This window comes from Prionailurus viverrinus, chromosome A3, assembly GCF_022837055.1.
Source record: "Prionailurus viverrinus isolate Anna chromosome A3, UM_Priviv_1.0, whole genome shotgun sequence".
In the NCBI taxonomy this organism is placed as follows: Eukaryota; Metazoa; Chordata; class Mammalia; order Carnivora; family Felidae; genus Prionailurus; species Prionailurus viverrinus.
Genome location: NC_062563.1, coordinates 60,462,964 through 60,485,527, shown reverse-complemented (window position 1 = coordinate 60,485,527; position 22,564 = coordinate 60,462,964). Strand labels below are relative to the sequence as shown.

General features: G+C 36.2%; 1 protein-coding gene across 8 annotated transcripts in view; it reads right to left on the bottom strand.

Moving 5' to 3' along the window:
• AFF3 (ALF transcription elongation factor 3) overlaps positions 1-22,564 on the bottom strand; it is a 572,861-nt gene that overhangs the window by 156,976 nt on the left and 393,321 nt on the right. For all 8 annotated transcript variants that reach the window (XM_047854476.1, XM_047854481.1, XM_047854474.1 and 5 more), the window contains one exon: positions 18,046-18,097. In XM_047854476.1, the coding sequence (XP_047710432.1) occupies positions 18,046-18,097 (52 nt within the window). The remainder of the gene's footprint in view (positions 1-18,045; positions 18,098-22,564) is intronic.

Below are 22,564 nucleotides of genomic sequence, written 5' to 3'. Positions count from 1 at the left end.
CTACAGGGTGATCCTATGTTTCAGTTTATACATGTCTTCCCTGTGTAACTGTGATATTATATAGTTATCCTATTTTTATAAGGCATTTAGCACAACAGCCTGGAATACAGTCACTATTCAGTATTTGGTACCTCTCAATCATGATATACCAACACCTTTACTATTCTAAAGCTTTAAATCTCACCAAGTCTTCATTCTAAAAGCAGGAATGGCCTTTTTAACATAGAAAGATGAGTGTGTGCATATATGTGAACGTTTGGTCACCTGCCCTTTGTCCCTGCATTTCCTGTGTCTTTGTGTATTTCAGCTATATTTAAGAAGCTAGAAGTGGGGGTGGAATTCTCTGTGGTAGAACCTTGAGGGCAGAGGCTTAAATATTTTACATGCTTTGGTAGGATCATGCGACTGTTGCTTTGGCAAAATATACTCTGCCAACAGAAGGCCCTGTGAGGTGAGCAGGTGGGCTGGGGCTGGGAATCCGTCCTTTTACTTCTGCCAGCTATTTGGATGGTCAGATGAATTCCAGACTCCAGCCTCTGCTGTTTCCAAGCTCTCCATCACTTGTGCAGGAACACCACCCTTTCCACATCATGTAGAACCAGCCAGGCTTCCTCCCATGGCCTCCTCCCCAGCTCTTTGGGATACACAGTCTTCTTGATGATATGGAGGGAGAGCAGACATTGAGGGCTTTTAGGGAAATACCAGCCCTCTATACAGAAAACAGGATTTCTCCCTTAAAAATCACTTCTGCTTCATGTGCCCTCTGCACTAGGCCGCAAACTGAAGGTGGTTCCTGCAAGTGCTTCTGGAGCTGGCCAACCCTGCTGAAATCTAGGCCACTGCCAGCTGCAGAACCTCCCTGAGCCAACTCGCCAACTCTGAGACCTTGGTTTTCTGTTTTATAATATAGGATGTAATAATGTAATAATACACTTCATCGGATTACTTTAGAATTAAGACAACATGTCCAGTAAAGTGTCTGGCACAAAATAGGCATTTGATGCTTGGAAAGTATCATAATGGTACCAGGCTGCCTGGGAAGGGATCAGCATTAGAGGCAAAGAGAATCTGCAATCTGGGGGCAGTGGTGTGGGGAGGGAGAATTCAGTTTGTAAATATGTAAGCTCTGCATTTTGGAGGTTTACATCCTGATTAAAATCTGTAGAAGAGAAAGAACAAATCTCACTAGTGATATTTCTGAACGAAGATATAGAAAATGCACAGCAAATGTATTCCAACCATCCTTTGAGTTACTCTGCATTCATTCACTGATGCATACTAACAATTTGTATCGCGTAAGTATTATGTTCTAGAGGCTGGGCAAAATTTCAGCATAAGAGTATGCAGAAGCTCTATAAAAGAAAACATTTGGAGGAAGCATAATCAGTCTGTTAATACCAGGCAATATTTATTGATTACCCACTGCAATCAATACATATGGTAATATTTATTGATTTACCACACTCTCCCATGGCCCAAGTAACTCCTCAGAAAAACGATGCCATCTGCTAACACCACAGTGAATACAGAGTACCTAAAGTTTATTAATTAACGTCTCTGTGGACTGTAAGAGCTCATTGCAGAGGTGCCAAACTCACTTCCAGAAACTGCATTCACCTTAATTATTAAGTGAAGGAAGCGGTTGCTTATATGATCTGATCAGGGGTCACTGAAAAACTTTCCCTTCTCACATATTGTACACCCCAACTATCTACCCTCTTGAGCCTATGAACGGGTCCTAACATTTTCTGAGTTGTCAGGCCTTTGAGTTCAAGCTTTCCTTGGCCCTCTGGGAATGCTTACAGGTTGTCTGAGGGGAATACTGCAGGGTATAAACTAGTCACATTCTCGTAGTGGGGTCAGAGAGAAAGCCTGCAGCAGAGCTGAGTGGGAAGGCTCAATGGATATAAATCTTTGGATGGCCTCTTACAGTCTTTCAGTCTCAGTTTCCTCATCTGTAAAATGAGGAAGGAAGGACTCCCTTTCGAGGCGATGGGGAAGTCTGTGGAGGCTGTTTACATAAGGTGACTGAGCCGGGGCTAGAAATATGGCAGGGCCAGTGTATGTTACTTCCTTCTCCTTCCTCACTCCTTGGGCACAGACTATCTCATTAGTTGGTCGGTAACCTATATTGTGTTATGAGCGTTGGCTGACAAAGGTGAATTTGTGTGGTTTGACTTGTACTTTAAAATATTAAATAAGAATTGAAGATGTCAGAGTAGTCATGGGTAATGTTTTATGATATCTTTCTTTCAGTATATACACTTTCATAGGATATGATGTAAAATGTACTTCTGACTGTGTAGGTTATGTTCAAAAAGTATGAAGTGAGTACACACCCCAAATAATCAAAAGCAGGAATCTGAAGCAGTATTTGTATACTCCTCTTCATAATTGGCATTATTCACAACAGCTAAAAAGCAGAAGCAACCTAGGTGTCCACTGATGGATGAATGGAAACACAAAATATATATACACACCATGGAATATTACTTCATTATGTATATACATACCATGGAATATTACTTCATTATGTATATACACACCATGGGATATTATTTCATTTTATATACACACACACACACACACACACACACACACACACACACACACAGTGGAATATCAGTTAGGCATGAAAAGGAAAGAAATTCCTTCTTAAAAAGGAAGGAAAGTCTGACACAGGCTACAATCTGGATGAAACTTGAAGACATGCTAAGTGAAAAAAACCAGACACAAAAGGACAAATACTATATGATTCTACTTATATGAGATCTCTAGAGTAGTCACATTTATAGAAACAGAAAGTGGAGTGGTGATTGCCAGGGACCAGGGGAGGGAGAAATGGGAGTTACTGGCTATGGCAATTTATCAATTCAGTGTATCAGCAGAACTTCCATTTGGGAAGATCAAAAGAGTTCTGTGGATAGATGGTGGTGACAGTCAAACAATGATGTGAATACACTTAATGCTACTAAATTGTACACTTAAAAATGGTTAAGATGGTAAATTTTATGTTATGTGTATTTTATCACAGGTGCATTTGGATGGGACCTGAACGTAAAAGAAAGAGAAAGCGTGAATCTCTGGGGAACCAAGCAGGGGTCAGGGAACACATTCTCTAGTTGTTCTGAAGAATTCTCTTTTGTGACATCTGGGACCAGAGGCCTTCCAGTCTGGTGTAAGAACATAAAAAATAAAGTTTGCAATCTTGTTCTGTGATGGCATAATTTCCAACTTGCATCCTTGGGTTCATTTGGAGTTTTAATCTGAGAATACAACGAATATGACAGCAATGTCTAGTTTCTCCCTCAGGTAAAATTTATATACACATCTCTTCTCCTTTAACAAGGCTTTCCAGCTTCGGACTTATTGGTATCTGACTGTTGGGTCAAGGTTTTCCTTCTTTATTGAATAAACCATACCTTGTGAAGGCCTTCAGCCTAGTGTGATCATCTACATAATGAGGGCACCCAAGGAAACTTGAAGGTTCTTCCTATTATATTTTTTATTCTTAGTGTTTGAGACTTGAAGAAACACAATCTGGCCAATTTTTTTCTAGCAAAGGCTGTACACTAGGTTTCTCATTTTCTCAGCAGACAGAATCCTGGCAAATTACTTAAACAGATACAGAAAGGAAGTCTCTGGGGACAGACACCCCACAGACTAAAAGAACAGTCACAGTTCATTATTTTGGACATGGATTGCTATGGCCAAAATAAATATCAGGAAGGTTTCAAACTTCTCTTAAACACACACACACACACACACACACACACACACACACACACCAAAAAACCCCATCTATCAGTAACAGTTCTCAAATCAACTTTGATCTCTCAACTTCCAGAACCTATTATAGCGATCGGTTTGTATAACCTTATTATTAAATGCACATGTATAAATGATAGATTTCCTTGTGTTTGGCATATAATTGTTTCTCTGCATATTTTCCTCCAAATTTAAGAAATTTTTAATGAATATGGTCATGGACAGTTTATGTCCCTCCAAAATTTGTATGTTGAAATTCTAACCCCCAAGTGATGGTATTAGGAGGGCCTTTGGGAGGTAATTAGAATTTATGCCCTCATAAGAAGGAATATAACAAATCTTGCTTCCTCTATCTCTCTGCTCTCCTCCATGTGAGGACACAGCAAGAAGATGGCCATCTGCAAACCAGGAAATGGGCCCTCACCACATGCTGGATCTGCCAGCACCTTGATCCTGGCCTCCAGAATGGTGAGAATTAAATTTCCATTGTTTATAAATCACCCAGTCTATGGTAGTTTCTTATAGCAACCTGAACTGACAAAGGCAAATATTTTTTATTGATACGAGCATATTTTACCTTTCATCTTTATGAATGACTCACAGTGTTGGACATTATATACCTGGAAAGGATCTTGGACATCATCTAGGACCACTTTGTTCTACCAATCAATAACAGTCACATCTCCCAAAACATTTAAAAACAGAAGTCAGTGGTGATTTCTTTAGCCTCCTTCAGGCCATACATTCTTCACAGGGGAGAGGTAAAGTCATGCACTCCTTGCATATGGTCCTATTATCCAAAGGCTTTGGAGAAGAGCTCATTCTGGTTAACATCTCTGGAATAGATGCACCACCTCAGCTCCATTAGAAGTAGACTGCACCACCTCAGCTCCACTAGAAGACCTTTTGAAACTTTTTTTTAATCACCCTTAACCCTTTCTTAGTCCCTCCACCCCCACCTTTTTTAAGGAAAGATTAAAATTCTAACTGAGCCCTGATCATTACCACCTGCTGAGACAGGGTTGTTTTCCATCTTTTTTAAGTCATGAATCCTGTAATGATTGCAGTAATAGCTGTTTATTGGATGCTTACTAGGTAATTGGCACTTTCTATATATTAATTTCAACTACTGCACTAACTTTGGAGAAAGAACATTGCATGAGTCACTCTAATTCAAGATAATAATTTCCAAGTCTTTTACTGTACCATGTGCACACCTGATGGGCCATTCATTCTCTTTCTGCTTCATTTGTTTATTTTTTTTTCTCCTAGGAGGTGAAGACTTAGTATTTGATCCCATTTCTTTAATTTATAAAGGTAATTTCAAATCTTCATGTAGTCTTTAACATTATAGATGCTTTGTCCAATGAGGGTCATCTACAAATGTAGAAGGGTCCTGTCTAAGGATTCTTTTACAAGCCTATGCTATTGGCCTCTCATTTGAGAGTATATTTGTCAGGGGTTGGCAACTCTGGATTAAGCAAGCACAGTGACCCTGCCAAACTGTGGCCTTCATAATATCTTGGGAATCTCCCCTTGCTTGTGATTCCTAGAACTTTTCTAGTAGAGATGACAATCTGGCAGGGTCTCAGTCTACTCTTCCTCTGTAGGCACTACCTTAATTGCTTGCTCTTCCTGGCTTGGTTATTGTCTCCAGAGAAACTTCAGAAGAGCTCTCAGACAGCAGCAGAATGGGACAATGGTTAGGAGCTTGGCTTATAGGGTCTGAATCTTGGGTTTAAATCCTGGCTTTGCCACTTTATGCTATATAAAGCAGAAACCTCAATTTGCCTAAAGAGGGTGTTATTGGATTTTTGCTAAAAATTAGAGGCGATAAAACATGTAAAGTGTTAAGACGAGTATCTGGTCAAGGTAAAAGCTCAAAATAAGTCAATTATTACTATCACCAGGTAGAAAAGCTGTCACACAAATTCATCCTTTCTGTAAAATTAATTTTGCTATTTGTTTAATAATTGGGGTAAAATTTATAGACAGTGAAATGCACAGAGCTTAAGTGTAAAATTCATTGGAGTTTTGATAACTGTATATCCTTGTTACACAGCCCAAATTAAGATATAGAACCTTTCCATTACTTCAGAAGTTTCATCATGACCCCTTCCAGTCATTCCCCAGCCCCTCCTAACAACCACTAGCAAAGAATGAGAGTTCTTATTACTCCATATCCCTACCAGCATCTGGTCTGGTTAGTGTTCTGGGTTTGGGCTATTCTAATAGTGGTATCTCATTGTTTTAATTTGTATTTCCCTGATGACATATGGTGTAAGAGCATGTTTTCATCTTTCATCTTTTTATGTCCCATTTAAAAAATGCTTATTTACTTATTTTCAGAGAGAGAGAGGCAGACACAAAGAGAGAGAGCATCCCAAGCAGGCTCCATACTCAGCCTGAAGCCTGACACAGTTGATCTCACAACTGTAAGATCATGACCTGAGCTGACATCAAGAGTCAGACATTCAAACGACTGAGCCACCCAGGCATCCCTGGACCATTTTTAAATTGGGTTGTTTTCTTATTGTTGAGTTTTAAAAATTCTTTATATATTTTGGGTACCAGTCCTTTATCAGATGTGTCTTTTATAAGCATTTTCTCCCAGTCTTATCCACTTGACATTGACTTGTCTTCTTATTCTCATCTACTCATTCTTTTCATATTGTTTTTCAGGGACCAGGCATTTTTAATTTCAATGAAGTCCAGTTTATCAATTATCGTTTTAATGGATTGTGCCTTTGGTGGTGTATCTAAAAAAATTGTCACCATACCCAAGGTCATCTAGGTTTTCTCCTATATTACCTTCTAGGAGTTTTATAGTTTTGTGGTTTATATTTAGGTCTGTAACCCATTTAGAGTTAATTTTTGTGAGGGGCTGTCTAGATTCACTTTTTTCTATGTGGATATCCAGCTGTTCCAGCACCATTTGTTGAAAAGACTTTGCTCCATTGTACTGTCTTTGCTCCTTTGTCAAAGATCAGTTGACTATATTTATGTGGGTCTATGTTGTTCCATTGATCTATTTCTCTCTTCTTTTGCCAATACCACACTGTCTTGATTACTGTAGCTTTATAGTAAGTCTTGGAGTGGGCAGTTTAAGTCCTCCAACTTTGTTCTTCTCCTCCTGCATTGGCTCTTCTGGGTCTTCTGCCTCTCCATATAAACATTAGGATCAGTTTGTTGATACCCACAAAATAACTTGCTACAATTTTGATTGGGATTACATTGAATCTACAGATCCAGTTGGGAAGTTTGTTGACTTTTGATTAGAAGTACTTAATTGTGTGAATATACCACAATTATTTATCCATTCACCAGCTGATGGATATTGGGGTTGTTTCCAGTTTTTGACTACCATGAATAAAGCCACTAAAATGTACAAATATTTTAAAGAATACATGTTTTCCATTTTTCCTGCATGAGTGCCTACAAATAGAATTGCTGGGTCATACAATAAGTATGTGTTTAATTGCTGGGTCATGCAATAAATGTGTATAAGAAATAGCCACATGGTTTTCAAAAATGATTATGCCATTTTACTTTTCCACCAGCAATGCATGAGACTTCCAACTGCTCCATATCTTTGCCACTATTTGGTGTTATCAGTCTTTTAAATTTTAGCCATTCTAGCAGTTGTGTAGTGGTATCTCATTGTGGCTTTAATTTGTATTTCCCTGAAGATGAGTGTTATTGAAATGACATCTTTTAAGTCATTAAAATGAAATGCATCTTTTAGCTGCTTATTAGCCATCTGTGTATCTTCTTTTGTCTGTTCGAGGAGGTTGCCCATTTAAAACATCTGTTTCCTTATCATTTTGTTATTGAATTGTTGGAGTTCCTTATATATTCTGGATACAAATTATTTGTCAGATATATGTATTGCAAATATATTCTCCCAGTTTGTGCCTTGCCTTGTCATTTTGATGAGAATATATTTTTAATTTTGATGAAGTCCAGTTCATCAGGATTTTCTTTTATATCATATGTTTTTTGTGACCTCTGTGAGACATCTTTGCCTATCCCAGCATGTGAAGATACTCTCCTATGTTTTGCTCTAGAAGCTTTATAGCTTCAGCCTTTATATTGAAGTTTATGATCCATCTCAATTTTATATGGTGTGAGATTCATATTTTTTCCCCAGCAGTTGTTCCAATAGTATTTGTTGAAAGTATTTGGCTTTTCCCACTGAACTGCTTGGTGATTCTGTAAAAAATCAATAGACCATATAGGTATGGGTCTACTTGAGACTGTATTTTGCTCTATTGATTTGTCTGTCCTCATGTCAATGCCACATTACATTAAATTACTTCAGCTTTTAAGTCGTGAAATCACGGACTATAAGGCCTTCAACCTTGTTCTTCAAGACGGTTTTGGCTACTTAGGTCCTTTGCTTTTTTATAAAAATTTAGAGTCAACTTGTCATTTTCTAGAAAAGTGTCCTGCTAGCCTTTTGATCAAGATTGTGCTGAATCTATAGAACAATATGAAAAGAACTGACATGTTAACATAATCAAAGCTTCCAAGTCATGAACATCTGTCCATTTATTTAGGTCTTAAATTTCCCTCATCGATGTTTTATAGTTTTCAGTGTACAGGCCTCATGTCTTTTGCTAAATTTATGATTTATTTTGTCATTGTAAATGAAATTCCTTTTAAAATTTCATTTTCTAATTGCTTACTGCTAATAAGTAAAAACACAACTGAGTTTTGTATACTGACCTTGCCAAATTCGTTCATTGATTTTATTAGTTGTTTATTAGATTTCTGAGGATTTTCTGTATCAACAATCATTCTTTTCAATCTTTATGTCTGTTATTTCCTTTTCTTGCCTTATTGCACTGACTAGAACTTCCAGTACAATGTTGAATAGAGGTGATAAGCACAGACATCATTGCTATGTTTCTGATCTTAGGAGGAAAGTGTTTGGTGTTTCATCATTAAATATGATAGTGGTAGGTTTTTTTTATTGTATATGCCCTTTATTAGATTAAGTTCCCTTCCAGTCCTAGTTTTCTGAGATTAAAAAAATCATAAATGGGTGTTAATTATGCCAAATGGTTTATCTCCGTCTATTTAGAGGATCATAGATGATTTTTCTCCTTTATTCTATTGATATGGTAAAATACATTAATTAATTTTTCTGTTAAACCAACCATGCATGCCTGTGATAAACCCCACTTAACTATGACCCACTTAGTCATAGTTAATCATATTTTCTCATATATCACTGGATTATACATGCTAATATTTTATAAGGAATTTTGGAATGTTTATGAGGGATACTGGATTATTATTTTCTTTTCTTATAAGGTTTATGTCAGATGTTGGTATCAGGGTTATACTGGCTTTATATAATAACTGTGTAGTTTTTCTTCCCCTACCTTCTGAAGGAGTTTCTGTAAGACTGGCAGTTTATTTGTTGGTATTTCATTGGCATCATTTAAAGTTTTGAGAGAATTTACCTATGAAACGATCTAGCCCTGGAGGAGTCTGCTTTGTGGAAAAGTTTTCATTATGAATTCAATTTTTAAATTAGTCATAGTGGCATTCAGATTTTCTAAATATTCTTGTGGCAGCTATGGTATTGTGTATTTTCAAGGAAATGGACTATTTCTTTTTTTTTAATTTAAATTTTAGTTAACATATGGTACAATATTGGTTTCAGGAGTAGAATTCAGTGATTCATCACTTACATACAACACCCAGTGCTAATCACAAGTGCTATCCTTAGTACCCATCACCCATCTAACCCATCCCCACCCACTTCCCTCCGTCAACCCACAGTTTGTTCTCTATCATTAAGAGTCTCTTGTGATTTATTTCCCTCTCTTCTCTTCCCCACTTTTCATATGTTCATCTGTTTTGTTTCTTAAATTCCACATGAGTGAAATCATATGGTATTTGTCCTTCTTTGTTATTTTGCTTAACATAATACAGTCTAGCTCCATTCACATTGTTGCAAATGGCAAGATTTCTTTCTTGATGGCTGAGTAATATTCCATTGTATATACATACCAATCTTTATCCATTCATCAGTTGATGGACACTTGGACTCTCTCCGTAATTTGGCTATTGTTGATAATACTACTATAAACATTGGGGTGATATGCCCCTTCAGATGTATATTTTTGTATACTTTGAATAAATATCTAATAGTGCAATTGCTGGATCATAGGGTAGTTCTGTTTTTAGTGTTTTGAGGGATTTCCATACTGTTCTACAGAGTGGCTAAGGAAATTGACTATTTCATCTAAACTGTCAAATTGATTGGCTAGAAATAGTTCAGAATATTGTTACTATTGTTAAGATTTCTACAAGATATGTGTTCATGTCCCTTCTTCTCATTGCTGATGTTGGTAATTTGTGTTTTCTCTCTTTTTTTCTTAATTATTATCATTAGTGTTTGTTAATTTTATTAATATTTTAAAAGAACTCAATTTTGGCTTCATTAATTTTCTATTATTTGTTAACTTCTATTCCTATTTATTATGCACACCTTTACAATTATCTTGGGTTTAATTTATGCTTCTTTTTCTAGCTCCTGAAAGTGGAAACATAAGTTATTGATGTTCAACGCTGTTCTTTTTAAAATATAAGCATGTGAAGCTGTGAACTTTTTTGGTGTGTTTATCGTTTTAGTGAATCCTATAATTTTCATAAATTGTACTTTCATTTTCATTCAGTTAAAATTACTTTCTAATTTCCCTTATGATTTATTCTTTAACTCAAAGACTTTTAGAAATATTATTTAACTCTCAAATACCTAGATTATTTCTTTGCCGTTTCATACTGTGATCATAAAACATACTCTAAGATTCTAATCCTATGGAATTTATTGGTATTTCTTTTATTGCTCTCAATAAGGTCTGTCTTGGTGAGTGCTTTGTGTGTACTTGATAAGATTCTGTAACTTGCACTTGTTGGGTGTAGTATTCTATAAATGTCAATTAGGTCAAAGTGGTTAATATGCCCAAATATTCTATATATTTGCTAATATTTTGTTTAATTTTTCTGATTACTGAAGAAAGGGATGTTAAAAACCTATAACTATTATTGTATATACTTTAAAGATCTGTTAGTAAATACATACATAGTTATGATTGTTATGTTTTCTTGTTAACTGACCTTTTTAGCATGATGAAATGTCCTTTACATGTCCTATAAAACTCTGTCTAAAGGTCTACTTGGCAATATTAATGGTGTTGCACTGGCTATCTTATGCTTACTGTTGATATAATCTATCTTTTCCATCGTCTGGCTTCAAACTATTTGTGTTTTGTTTTGAGAGAGAGAGAGAGAGAGAGAGAGAGAGAGAGAGAGGCAGAGGAAGAGAGAGAGAGAGACAGAATCTTAGGCAGGCTCCATGCTCAATGCGGAGCCTGATGTGGGGCTCAATCCCATTACCCTGGGATCATGACCTGAGCCAAAATCAACAGTCAGATGCTCAACTGACTGAACCACCCAGGCATCCCAAACGAATTGTGTTTTTAGATTTAAATTGTGTATCTCAGAGACAGCAGAAAGCCTTGATTTTATGCCAGTTTGACAGTCTTTGCCCTTTAACTGGAGTTTTTAGTCTATTTTACATTTAATGCAATTAATTGATACAGCTGGGATTAGGTTTACTATTTTCCTATTTCTTTTATATTGACACCTTCTGTTTTTTCTTTCCATTCTTTCTTTCTTCTCATATATTGTATTAACCAAAGATTTTGGTATTTTTAAAAAATTCCTCCAATGACTTAATGTTAGCTATGCTTTTTTGGAAGTATTTGTTTTTAGTGTTTTTTATAGGTATTATACTATGCATCCTTATCACCAAACTTAGATATAATATTACACTAATTCACATAAAATGTAAGAATCTTGTAGTCATGCAATTCCATTAGTACTTTCTTATTCTTTGTGTGATTTTTGTCATTTATTTTACATCTATATACAGTTGACCCTTGAACAACAAGGGTTTGAACTGAACAGAGCCACTTATATGAGATTTTTAAAATAAATACTATAAATATATTTTCTCTTCTTTATGATTTTTCTAACAATAATTTTTTCTCTAGCTAACTTTATTGTAAGAATACAGTATATTACACAGATAAAAATATGTGTTAACTATGTCATCTGTAAGACTTGCAGTCAACAGCAGGTATTAGTACTTAAGTCTGGGGAATCCAAAGTTATATGTGGATTTTTGATGCATGAGGGGTTAGTGCCCCAACCCCTGCATTGTTCAACAGTCAACTATACATCATAACTCCCACAAAACAGTATTTTATTTTTTACATTAAATAATCTTTTATATTTACATATATATTTATTTTCTCCTGTATATACTTCCTTCTTATAGGTTTAAGTTTCCATCTGATTTTATTACCTCTCAGCCTGACAAATTTCCTTCATCATTTGTGGCACAGGCCTAATGGAATGAATTCCTCTCTGAATTTGTGCATCCAAGAGTCTTTATTTCACCTTCTGTTTTGAAGGATATTTTTGCTAGATTTAGAATTATGGCTTGACAGTTATTTATCTTTTTGGTTTTCTTTTTCGGCACTTTAAAGATGTTTTTGCCCTATATTCTAGCCTCTGAAGTTTCTAATGGGAATCCTTCAGTTAGTTATACACTGTTTCCCTGCACATAATATGTCATTTTTTCCTTGGCAACTTTCAAGAGTTTCTCTTCATCTTTAGCTTTTAGGAATTGTATGATTATGTTTCAAGATGTGGTTTTATGTATATTTATCCTTCTTAGGGTTAGCTGAACTTCCTGTATTTGTAAGTTAATTTTTTTACCCAGTTTAGGAAGCATTCAGTTATTATTTTTTCATATATTTTCCTGATCTCTTTTCTCTGCCCTTTCCTTCTGGGACTCCAAGTACATGTATATTAGACTACCTGATATTGTCCCATAATGCATTGAGGCTCTGTTCATTGCTTTTAAATCTTTGTTCTCATTGTTTTTCATACTGGATAATTCTTATTGGCTATCTAGTGAAATTTTCATTTCAAATATTGTTCTTTTCAGTTCCAGAATTTTCATTTGGTCTTTCTTTATTGCTTCCATTTCCCTTCTTTCAGTCATTATGAAAATGTTTTTTTCCTTTATGTCCTTGAACATATTATAATAGATGCTTGAAAGTTCTTAGCTGAAAATTCCAACATCTAGGTCATCTCAAGGTCTACGACAGACAACATTTTCTCTTGATTATGGATCACATTTTCCTATTTCTTCATATATCCTTTAATTTTTGGTTAATGAACGTTGTCATGATATATTATAGAGATTTTAGAGTCTGTTTTCTTCCTTTAAATAACGTAGACTTTTTTTGTTCTCTCAAATTCTTAGCTGATCGCCTGAAACTTGTGGGTACTTAGTGTTACATTTTGTTATAAGACATTTTGGTTTTGTCTTTAGTTTTAGGATTAGTCCTTTATTAAGGCATAGCCCCTCTGAGGTTTTGAAAAAAACCTCAAGGTGTTTACCAAGCTCTTATAATTGGATGGGATTCAAATTCCAAATTCTACAGGCAGTAGTTGTAGGCATTAGGCAGCAGTTGAAATCTCTGCTCAGTTTTTCAGCTTTCTAGTTATTGTTTTCCACTGGGCTCACTGGCATCTCCCCCACATATATGCAGTTTAGGGGTCATCCAAGGATTGAGAGGAATTTATACAAAGAAGTGAAGCTCTATTTTATATGGTTCTTTGCTTTTTGGAAATTCCTCCCTTAAAGCCCATCTACTCTGGCAGCCCTGAACTCCATTTTCGGACACTTCAAGCAAATATGACTGTGGCTTTCTCCTTGAATTCTAGTTGCTCTTTGTGGATTGAAAGAACCCTCAGGGAGAAGCTGTATAAATGCAGATCTCACCCAGTTCAATTCACTCAGTCCAATTTCCTTCTTTCAAGGAACAAATTTCCAACATTATCTGCCTTCTTTTAGTCAGCATATAATAATACCTTCAAATAGTTGAAAAAATATTTTGTCCAGAGTTTATAACAGTTATCCACAGGAGAGGTAATCCAATATAATCTCTTCCATTACTGATATAACTTAAAATTTTAAAGTGTTTATTCATTTTTGAGACAGAGACAGAGACAGAGCATGAGCAGGGGAGGGGCAGAGAGGGAAACAGAATCTGAGGCAGGCTCCAGGCTCTGAGCTGTCAACACAGAGCCTGACGCGGGGCTCAAACCCACCAACTGTGAGATCATGATCTGAGCCAAAGTCAAATGCTTAACTAACTGAGCCACCAAGGCGCCCCAATTATTGACATAATTTATTGACATAAATTTCTCTCACAGAAATTTTAACTTATGGTGTGTGTGTGTTAAGAATAAATTATAACTTTCATCTTTATGAATACTCATAGGATCATTAAATAATACATCCTGAGGGAATCCTCATGTATTATCCAGACTATTCTGTCCTACCAAGCAATGACTATCTAAAACTTATGATTAATCTCCTGGTTTTATTCATTCATGTATTAGTTTAAGGTGTACAGCATAATGATTTGACATACCATTGACCCTTGAAAAATGTGGTTGATGCCCCAACACACAGGCAGTCAAAAATCCATGTATAACTTTTGACTCCCCCAAAACTTAACTAATAGTGTACTGGTGATTGGAAGCCTTACTGATAGCATAAACAGTCAAATAACACATATGTTGTATGTTATATGATTTATATACTGTATTGGTACAACAAAGTAAGCTAGAAAAAAGAAAATGTTATTGGGAAAGTCATAAGGAAGAAAAATTACATTTACAGTACTGTATTTATTGAAAAAACCCCCACATATAAGCAGATCTGTGCATTACAAACCTATGTTGTTCAGGGGTCAACTATATGTATATACTGTGAAATGATTACTACAATGTCTAGTTAACATCCACAACCACACATAGTTATAATTTTTTTTCTTGGTTTGAGAACTTCTAAGAACTATTCTTTTAGCAACTTTCAAATATACAATAGAGTACTATCAACTATAGTCGTCAAGGTGTACATTGTATCCCCAGGACTTATTTTACAACTGGAAATTTGTATGTTTTAACCACCTTCCCCTATTTTGCTCATCCCTCACTCCCCTGGTTCCTATCTCTGGCAACCACAAATCTGTTTTTTTTTTTTTTGTTTTTTTTTTGTTTTTGTTTTTTTTTTTTTTTTAGGATTCCGCATATATACTGAGATCATATGGGGTTTGTCTTTGTCTGACTTATTTCGCTTGGCGTAATGCCTTCAAGGTCCATCCCTGTTGTTGAAAATGGCAAGATTTCCTTCATTTTTTATGGTCAAATAATATTCTATTGTGTGTGTGTATGTACATCACATTTTCTTTATCAGTTCATCCATTAGTGATCACTTGGTTTGTTTCCATGTCTTGGCCATTGTAAATAATGCTGATCTCTTGCTTTAAAAGAGGCTGAGGAGGAAAGATGCTTCTTTAGGAAATGAGCTCCCTGTGGGGAACTCCCAATTAAATGCTATAATTTAAACTCATATAATAGCTTTATTACAGGGTCACTGAATTATACAGACAGATGAATGTATAAACATTACTGAAGCTGAGTTTGTCCCATTAAACCACGGATGTTAAAGAGGTATCTTTCCCCATGTTTTTGTGTGTACGTTATCTACACTTTGCTTTGCTTTGCTTCTTCACCCCTTCAGCAACAAAGGAACTTATCACTGCTGGTCTGTTTTACTTGGGTTCTTACACCTTACTTAATATCCTGGCATCTATACATTCCCCATTCTCCTGACCTGACTTCTGTATCCTTCTGGTTGTTCTGAGCCTTAATGTTATGGGTTGGACTGTTTCCCCACAAAATTCTTATGTTGAAGTCCTGGACTCCAATACTTCATAGTGTAACCTTATATGGAGACAGGGTCTTTATAGGGGTAATAAAGTAAACACAAAACCATTAGGGTGGGCCCTAATCCAATATAACTGGTATTTTTATAAAAAGGAGAAATTTGGATCAGAGACATACACAAAAGGAAGATTATGTGAAGAAACACAGGGGGAATATGGCCATCTGTAAAACAAAGGCTGGGACAGCAGATCCCTCCTTCACAGAAGAAACCAATCCTACTGACTGATCTTAGACTTCCAGCCTGCAGAACTATGAGACAACAAATTTCTGTTGTTTAAGGAGTCCAGTTTGCGGTACTGTGTTATGGCAGCCTTAGCAAACTAATACACTTACTACTTAAATAATCTGATCACAGTTTTCAACTTGATTCTGACTCGAGGCTTTCCTTTGTCTCCTTTGATCTACTCACCCCTCAGTTTGGTAAATGGGCAAAAAAGCAAAATAACTGATCTGTGTCTTAATTTTTTTAACTTAATTCAAATGACTTTCCTGATCCTAGATTCCTTGTATTATAAAATAAGGATATTGCTCCTGCCCTACCCGTCTACCTAAGTAAAGCTCAAATAAGGTACTGCACAGAAAATATAAAATGCTACATAAATCTCAGGCATCCTGAGTCATTGCTCTTTGTTCATAATATGTTCTTCCTCTTGCCAAATTATGAGAGAACTAGTTAGAGGGTTCAAGTTCAGAATTCTCCACTTTTTAAAGAAAAACCCTTTCAACCTAAGACTTTATTTTGCTACTTCTAGTTCAAGAGGCAGATGTGAGGTAGATGATGAATGTGGGATGATACTTCAAGTTTTTACCATTCTGGCATCTCCAGAGGGTTTAAAAGAATTACTCAAACAACATATTTATTTTAATAAGAAACTAACATAAGGAAACCAATTTTTTTTAGAGAATAGGCTTTTTAGAAAGCATAAGAGAAGAAGAACCAATGGCACATCAAACTGCATTAACAAAACTAGGATGTGTATTAAATGTGATTTTAAAATTTGTAAAATTAAATGTGGGATGTTGGCAGTTCTTCAACATACTTTATATGTTCCTTTGTTTTTAAAACGATTTTGTTAATGAGAATTTGAAAAATTATTGTTTCTACAATAATATGCATTTTTATAAAATTATAGAACTTATTCCCAAACAGCTTATAGTCTAGTATATTGATTCTTATCCAGTTTCAAATGTTACTCAAAAGAACCAAATTTTGAAATGATTCTACCCTTTTCAGTTCTCTAGAATGCCTCCAGATGGCATTAAAACCCTTTTCCCATTATATTTTGCAGCACAAAAATTTAAAAATTAGTACTATTTGAACCACTTAAGACTAGTCACATTCATTATATCATCGGAAATCATGACAGTAGAACTATTTAGAATTTTTTAGACATTTTTTAGAAATATTTAGAATTTTTAGGACAATATTTTAAGAAAGACAAACATGTAATTATATCCTTTGTGAAATATATAGCCCTCTGATACACAACAAAGGATCTTCCTAGAATGAGAAACAGATCTTGGACAAAATAAGACATTCAATAATATTGTATCACGAGGTGTGGTATCTAATGAATAGCATTTTAGATGCTGAGCAATATGAGCACTGGCTCACACATAGATAAATTCACAAAGCTGTCTCATAATAAGAAAACTTATCTTGCCCCTCAGAGTAATAAAAATAAAGATTCTTAAGGAGCCAACCTGTGACTGATTCCTGTGAAGCTAAAGTAATTTGCTAGCTCGTGAATTATTTTAGTTAAACTTTGGGAAATAAAGTTGGTATCAAATTAATCATTAAAAATACATTTGGATTCTTTGGGTACTGAGAGGAAAAAGACAAAAAATAGAGAGTGAGGAACACATGCTTTCTAAGTGCCTTTTCTTATGTTTTTAAAATTGCGTTTGTAAATTCAAAAACATGACAAATTTGAGATTCCAGAGATATTCATCATTGTATTTTTCACACAATTCCAAGGTGAGGTTGGAGATGGCAGGCTTTTAAAATGACATTGGTACTTCATCGTGTACGACAGAATACCTCCCAGTATATGTGAAAAGTCACACAGTTATTTAGGACAGGGCTGAAAATCTCCAGCCAAATTCTAAAGGGTTTGTCTCCTTTCTCCCCAATGACACACACCCTGAAATCTTACTACATTTCTATTTTATCAGGAAGAGTATTTACATTTTTAAGATTACTCTTACTGTGCTAAAGCATAAGAAAGACCTCAAAATGTGTCCGCACCCAAAAGCATTGAAAGACATCATCATGAGAAAGAGAACCACAGCCTTCCTTCCATTATTATTATTACTCTTACGCGATATTTGCACTGTTTCATACTACAGACATATTATCTGGATAGAAACAGGAAAGAGACTTACGATGTATTCGATGTGCCATTGTCAGGACTCTCTGGCTCAGCATCACTTTTCTCTTAAAAAGGAAGCAGACAAAAAATGTCAACATGTGAGTGTTACGGTCTTTAAGATTTAAGAGAGATTAAATATATTTCAATGCTCCTATTAAAAATCTTTCAAAATATGGGGCGCCTGGGTGGCGCAGTCGGTTAAGTGTCCGACTTCAGCCAGGTCACGATTTCGCGGTCCGTGAGTTCGAGCCCCGCGTCGGGCTCTGGGCTGATGGCTCAGAGCCTGGAGCCTGTTTCCGATTCTGTGTCTCTCTCTCTCTCTGCCCCTCCCCCGTTCATGCTCTGTCTCTCTCTGTCCCAAAAATAAATAAACGTTGAAAAAAAAAATTAAAAAAAAAACTTTCAAAATGTGCAGCAGGAGGCTTTTAAAACATCTTTTTATTGTCTGAGAACCGGATTGTCAAGTAATTTCTTCCATGTATTACAATTGCCCAGGCATGGATCTGTGAGTAGGTACTAGGAGCTGTTTGCAAACAACCAGAGGTTCAGAGTGGAGACCCTGCCAAAAGATGAATATCTTACAGATGGAACCTGTTTCCTTCCATTTCATTTTAAAGACAATTTAAGGAAATAAACTCCATTAGCATTCTAACATGCAAGGCATTTTGACCTTTGATCCCTTTTGCTAATACAAGCAGGTCAGGTTCCATAAGAAGGTGGAGGAGAGAACCATACAGAACACTGATAGAATACAAGATCCCCAAGATGTATACCCACGGAAAGTCCTGGCAGCAGCTTTTGGGGACCCCTGAATTAATGCATAATAAGGTATAAACCAGAAATCCTTCCAGACCATTTGAAAGTCTAGCTAAAGAAATGTTTCTGTGGTTTGTGGTCATCAAACACTTAATAGGCTTTAATTAAGGGAGTCTGGAACCAGTTCACTTTTAGTAGTTTTAAATGGCAAATTCTTCTAGCAATAGACATAATTCTTCGATCCTTGGCCATTGAGGGTTTGAACCATGCATCCTTATTTTGTAAGGTGCTTCTTTTTATTTCCTTGAGGCTAGGGGAAGGAAGGGGGAGGGTCATGACTTGCAAGTGTGAGTCGGCTAGAGTTATGATGATTGTGTGGTGCTAACAGTTGAGTAAAGCCTAGAAAAGGTTGTGGGTTGTAAGAAATGGGCTTGATGGCGGCCACTTGCTTTTGCTTTGCTCTTTCAAGTCAGGCCTAAATATCTTGTAGAACCTCAGGCCAATGGCACTAGATGAGCCTCCCTTGTCAGCAGGTGACATTAGCTTGTGGTCACCTAGTCTCAGGAATGATTCCATGATTAACATGATGTAATTATGTTTAACTTATTTTCATGATGAACACATTCCAAAGATATCACCCAAACTGAACTCAAAAGTAAATTTTACAGGGGATCCTGGGTGGCTCAGTCAGCTAGGTGTCTGACTTTGGCTCAAGTCATGATCTCACGGTTCATGAGTTCAAGCTCTGTGTTCGGCTCTGTACCGTCAGCACAGAGCCTGCTTTGGATCCTCTGTCCATTCTCTGTCCCGCAACCCCCCCCACCCCCCCACCCCGCCCACCAGTTTTCTCTCTCTCTCAAAATAAACTTAAAAAAAGGAAACTTTACAATTTCTCCTTTTTTAAATAGAAAATTAAAGAGTTGTGAGGGAAAAAAGGCACAGTTACATATATAGTTCACACATTTATCTCAGATAGAACTCTGTTAATATGTCTACACAGTGCCAGAAAAACCATGAGGGACAGTCACTTTGTTAAAAAGCCACAAAATTGATTTAGGTGTCTTGATAACAAACACTGATTAGACAAAGCCCCAGTACAAAGGAATCCATTTTGAAATAAAAGTAGAGGCAGCAAATAAGCAAACTTGCTTTCAAGCTCATAGTTTGATACTATATTTTTGTCTTCCAGGCCAGTCTGTGGTGTACTTATATAGGAGACATGTAAGTCCTCATCAACTGGTTCTAGTGCTGGAAAATAACCTAATTTAGTTCTTTCCAGGATCACTTTTCCACTAAGTAACCATGCTTCCTGCTAGAATGCCAAAATAAGAGCTGTAACACCTGCATTATGTAAGACAAAACTAAATGGAGGTTTAATTTCTGAAACATATTGATATATTTCCCCCTTTAATTTGGGAAAATTGGTTACTTTCCTGAGTTTATAGCCACTGGTAATAACCCCACATAAAATCTTAATCAAGAATGTAAAACAGCAGGTTCAGGAGCAGCAGGCAATAGTCAACATTGCTAAACAACTTCTGTCAAAAACCCAGAAAATCAATAATATAAACAGAGACAATTATTTGGATGTTTGAATAAGTATGTTTTACCTTGAGCAACAATGTTGTCAGATAAACTGCAGGCTGATAGGGTACAGGCCTTAGTGCACATGGGATCTGGGGGCTGCAGGAATTGTGGGCTGGATCAGCTCAGGGACAAAGCTGCAGCTGATGATCTCTGCTCTTAGCAGCACTTATGTTGTGGCAACAGGGAAAAACAGAATAGGAAGGATACAATGGGGCCAAACAGGGCATTTACAGATGGTCCTAGAGAGAGTGTTCTCTGACTTTGGTGCTGATAATGAATTAATCTTTCTGGGGGAAAAGTAAGCTCAGAATGGAGACAGGGATTAAAGCTGTGTTTGTCATTCACAAAGAATAAGACATAAAATTCTCAACATCTTGAAATTTTAGGTGATGCAATTTCTGAAGCTAACTTGAAATGTTTAAGTACATAAGCCATTAAGAATCATAGTCTCTTTTTCAGGACCCAAGGGAAAATAATAAATGCATACTAGAAAACTCTTGACAAAAAAATTCTTAGTTGGATGCTCAGATGTTTCCCTGCAGCCACCAAAGAAGACTTTTTGGGGTCACCCTGGTTATTTCAGCTGTTTTCATGATAGATACCACACTGGTCTCTGTATTGATCATTAAGAAACTGGACATAAAAGAATGGCTCAGGAGCAGTGTGGTTATTTTGCATGTGGAAATATAATTACAGAGAGGAAGAGGGCACAAAAAATGAGCCATAGGATATATATATCTACATACACATGTAAACGCATAGGTATGTATATACGTATATTATATGCATACTTTCAGTTTGATGCTCCATATTTGTCTACTTGAGCCTTCCACAGTACTTAAACATATACTACATGCTTCATATAGGTCTTCTGTCTCATGACCTGTCATGAATACAGAATCCCTGTCACAGTAGTGGAGGAAGAGGAGAAAGGTACACTCACCACTGAGATGAATATACAGTTTGAGGTATGAAACAGCTTGATGGCCCCAATAGGCCACTTAAAAAAAATGACAGTAGCTACACTTTTAATCCAATAAATGCACTGAGGACTTAAACGCTGGGCACTCTAGCAAGCATAAAGATAAATAATACCTAATTCATGCTCTTTAAACACAGAACATGACTGCACTCCTGGAGTATGTACTCTCCATCAACAGTGCTACAAGGTGGACTATAGACTGTTGAAAGGGAATAAAAATACACCTGCGTTAAGCTGTATTCTGCTGCAGAGGGAAGTTGCTATACTATAACTTTTCTTTTTTTTTTTTTTTAAGTTTATTTTATTTATTTTGAGAGAGAGGGAGAAAGCGCGAGCAGGGGAGGGGCAGAGAGAGAGGAGAGAGCAAGAATCCCAAGAATCTCCATGCTGGTAGTGCAGAGTCTGACATGGGGCTCCAACCCAAGAACCATGAGATCAGGACCTGAGCCACCCAGGCACCCCTATGACTTTTCTTTATAATGAAAGGAATCCATGTTTGCAGTGTTGACTTTGCTAGCTTTTGTTTTTAGTTATGTTAGCCCTTCAACCACTATGCTCAGTGATATACTTGTTTCTAGATGTAATGATTTTAGACTGTGTAACGATTTCTGTTATCAAAGATGAGACTTAAGGTACTTAATATACTACCATCTCTGCTTACAATTCTTACTAGTCTATTATTACTTTTAGTGCCTCTACTGGGTATTTATAACCTTAAGTTTAACCTTCTATTTCTTGATTAATCAACTATTGACAGTATCTTTTCCTGTATACTATGTGAAATGTGGAAATTCATTCATCTATTCTTCCCTCCTGCCTTCCCTCTCCACGGTACACAACTCTGCACAGCTATACGTTTCCTTCTACATAGCCAAGATTTAAAATATTTATATTCTGTTCAGTAATTATTAATGAGTCACCCTCATTAATATTAATTTAATTAATAATTTAATTTTTGGAATTGCCTATAGGCCAATTAGAAAAATTACAAACCAATGAATAATAGGATTTATAATATTATAATGATTAAATATTAGTCACTAAAGAACCAAGAAGACTGGATGTGTACAGAAAGGAATGTCATAAACCCAAATGAAGGCAAGTGTTCCTGGCATTTCAGTCAAATGTATTCCCATTCTTACATTTCATCATGCCACGTGTTAATCTGTCTCAAGTAAAGGCTATACTTTTCCTTAAAAAATGTTCA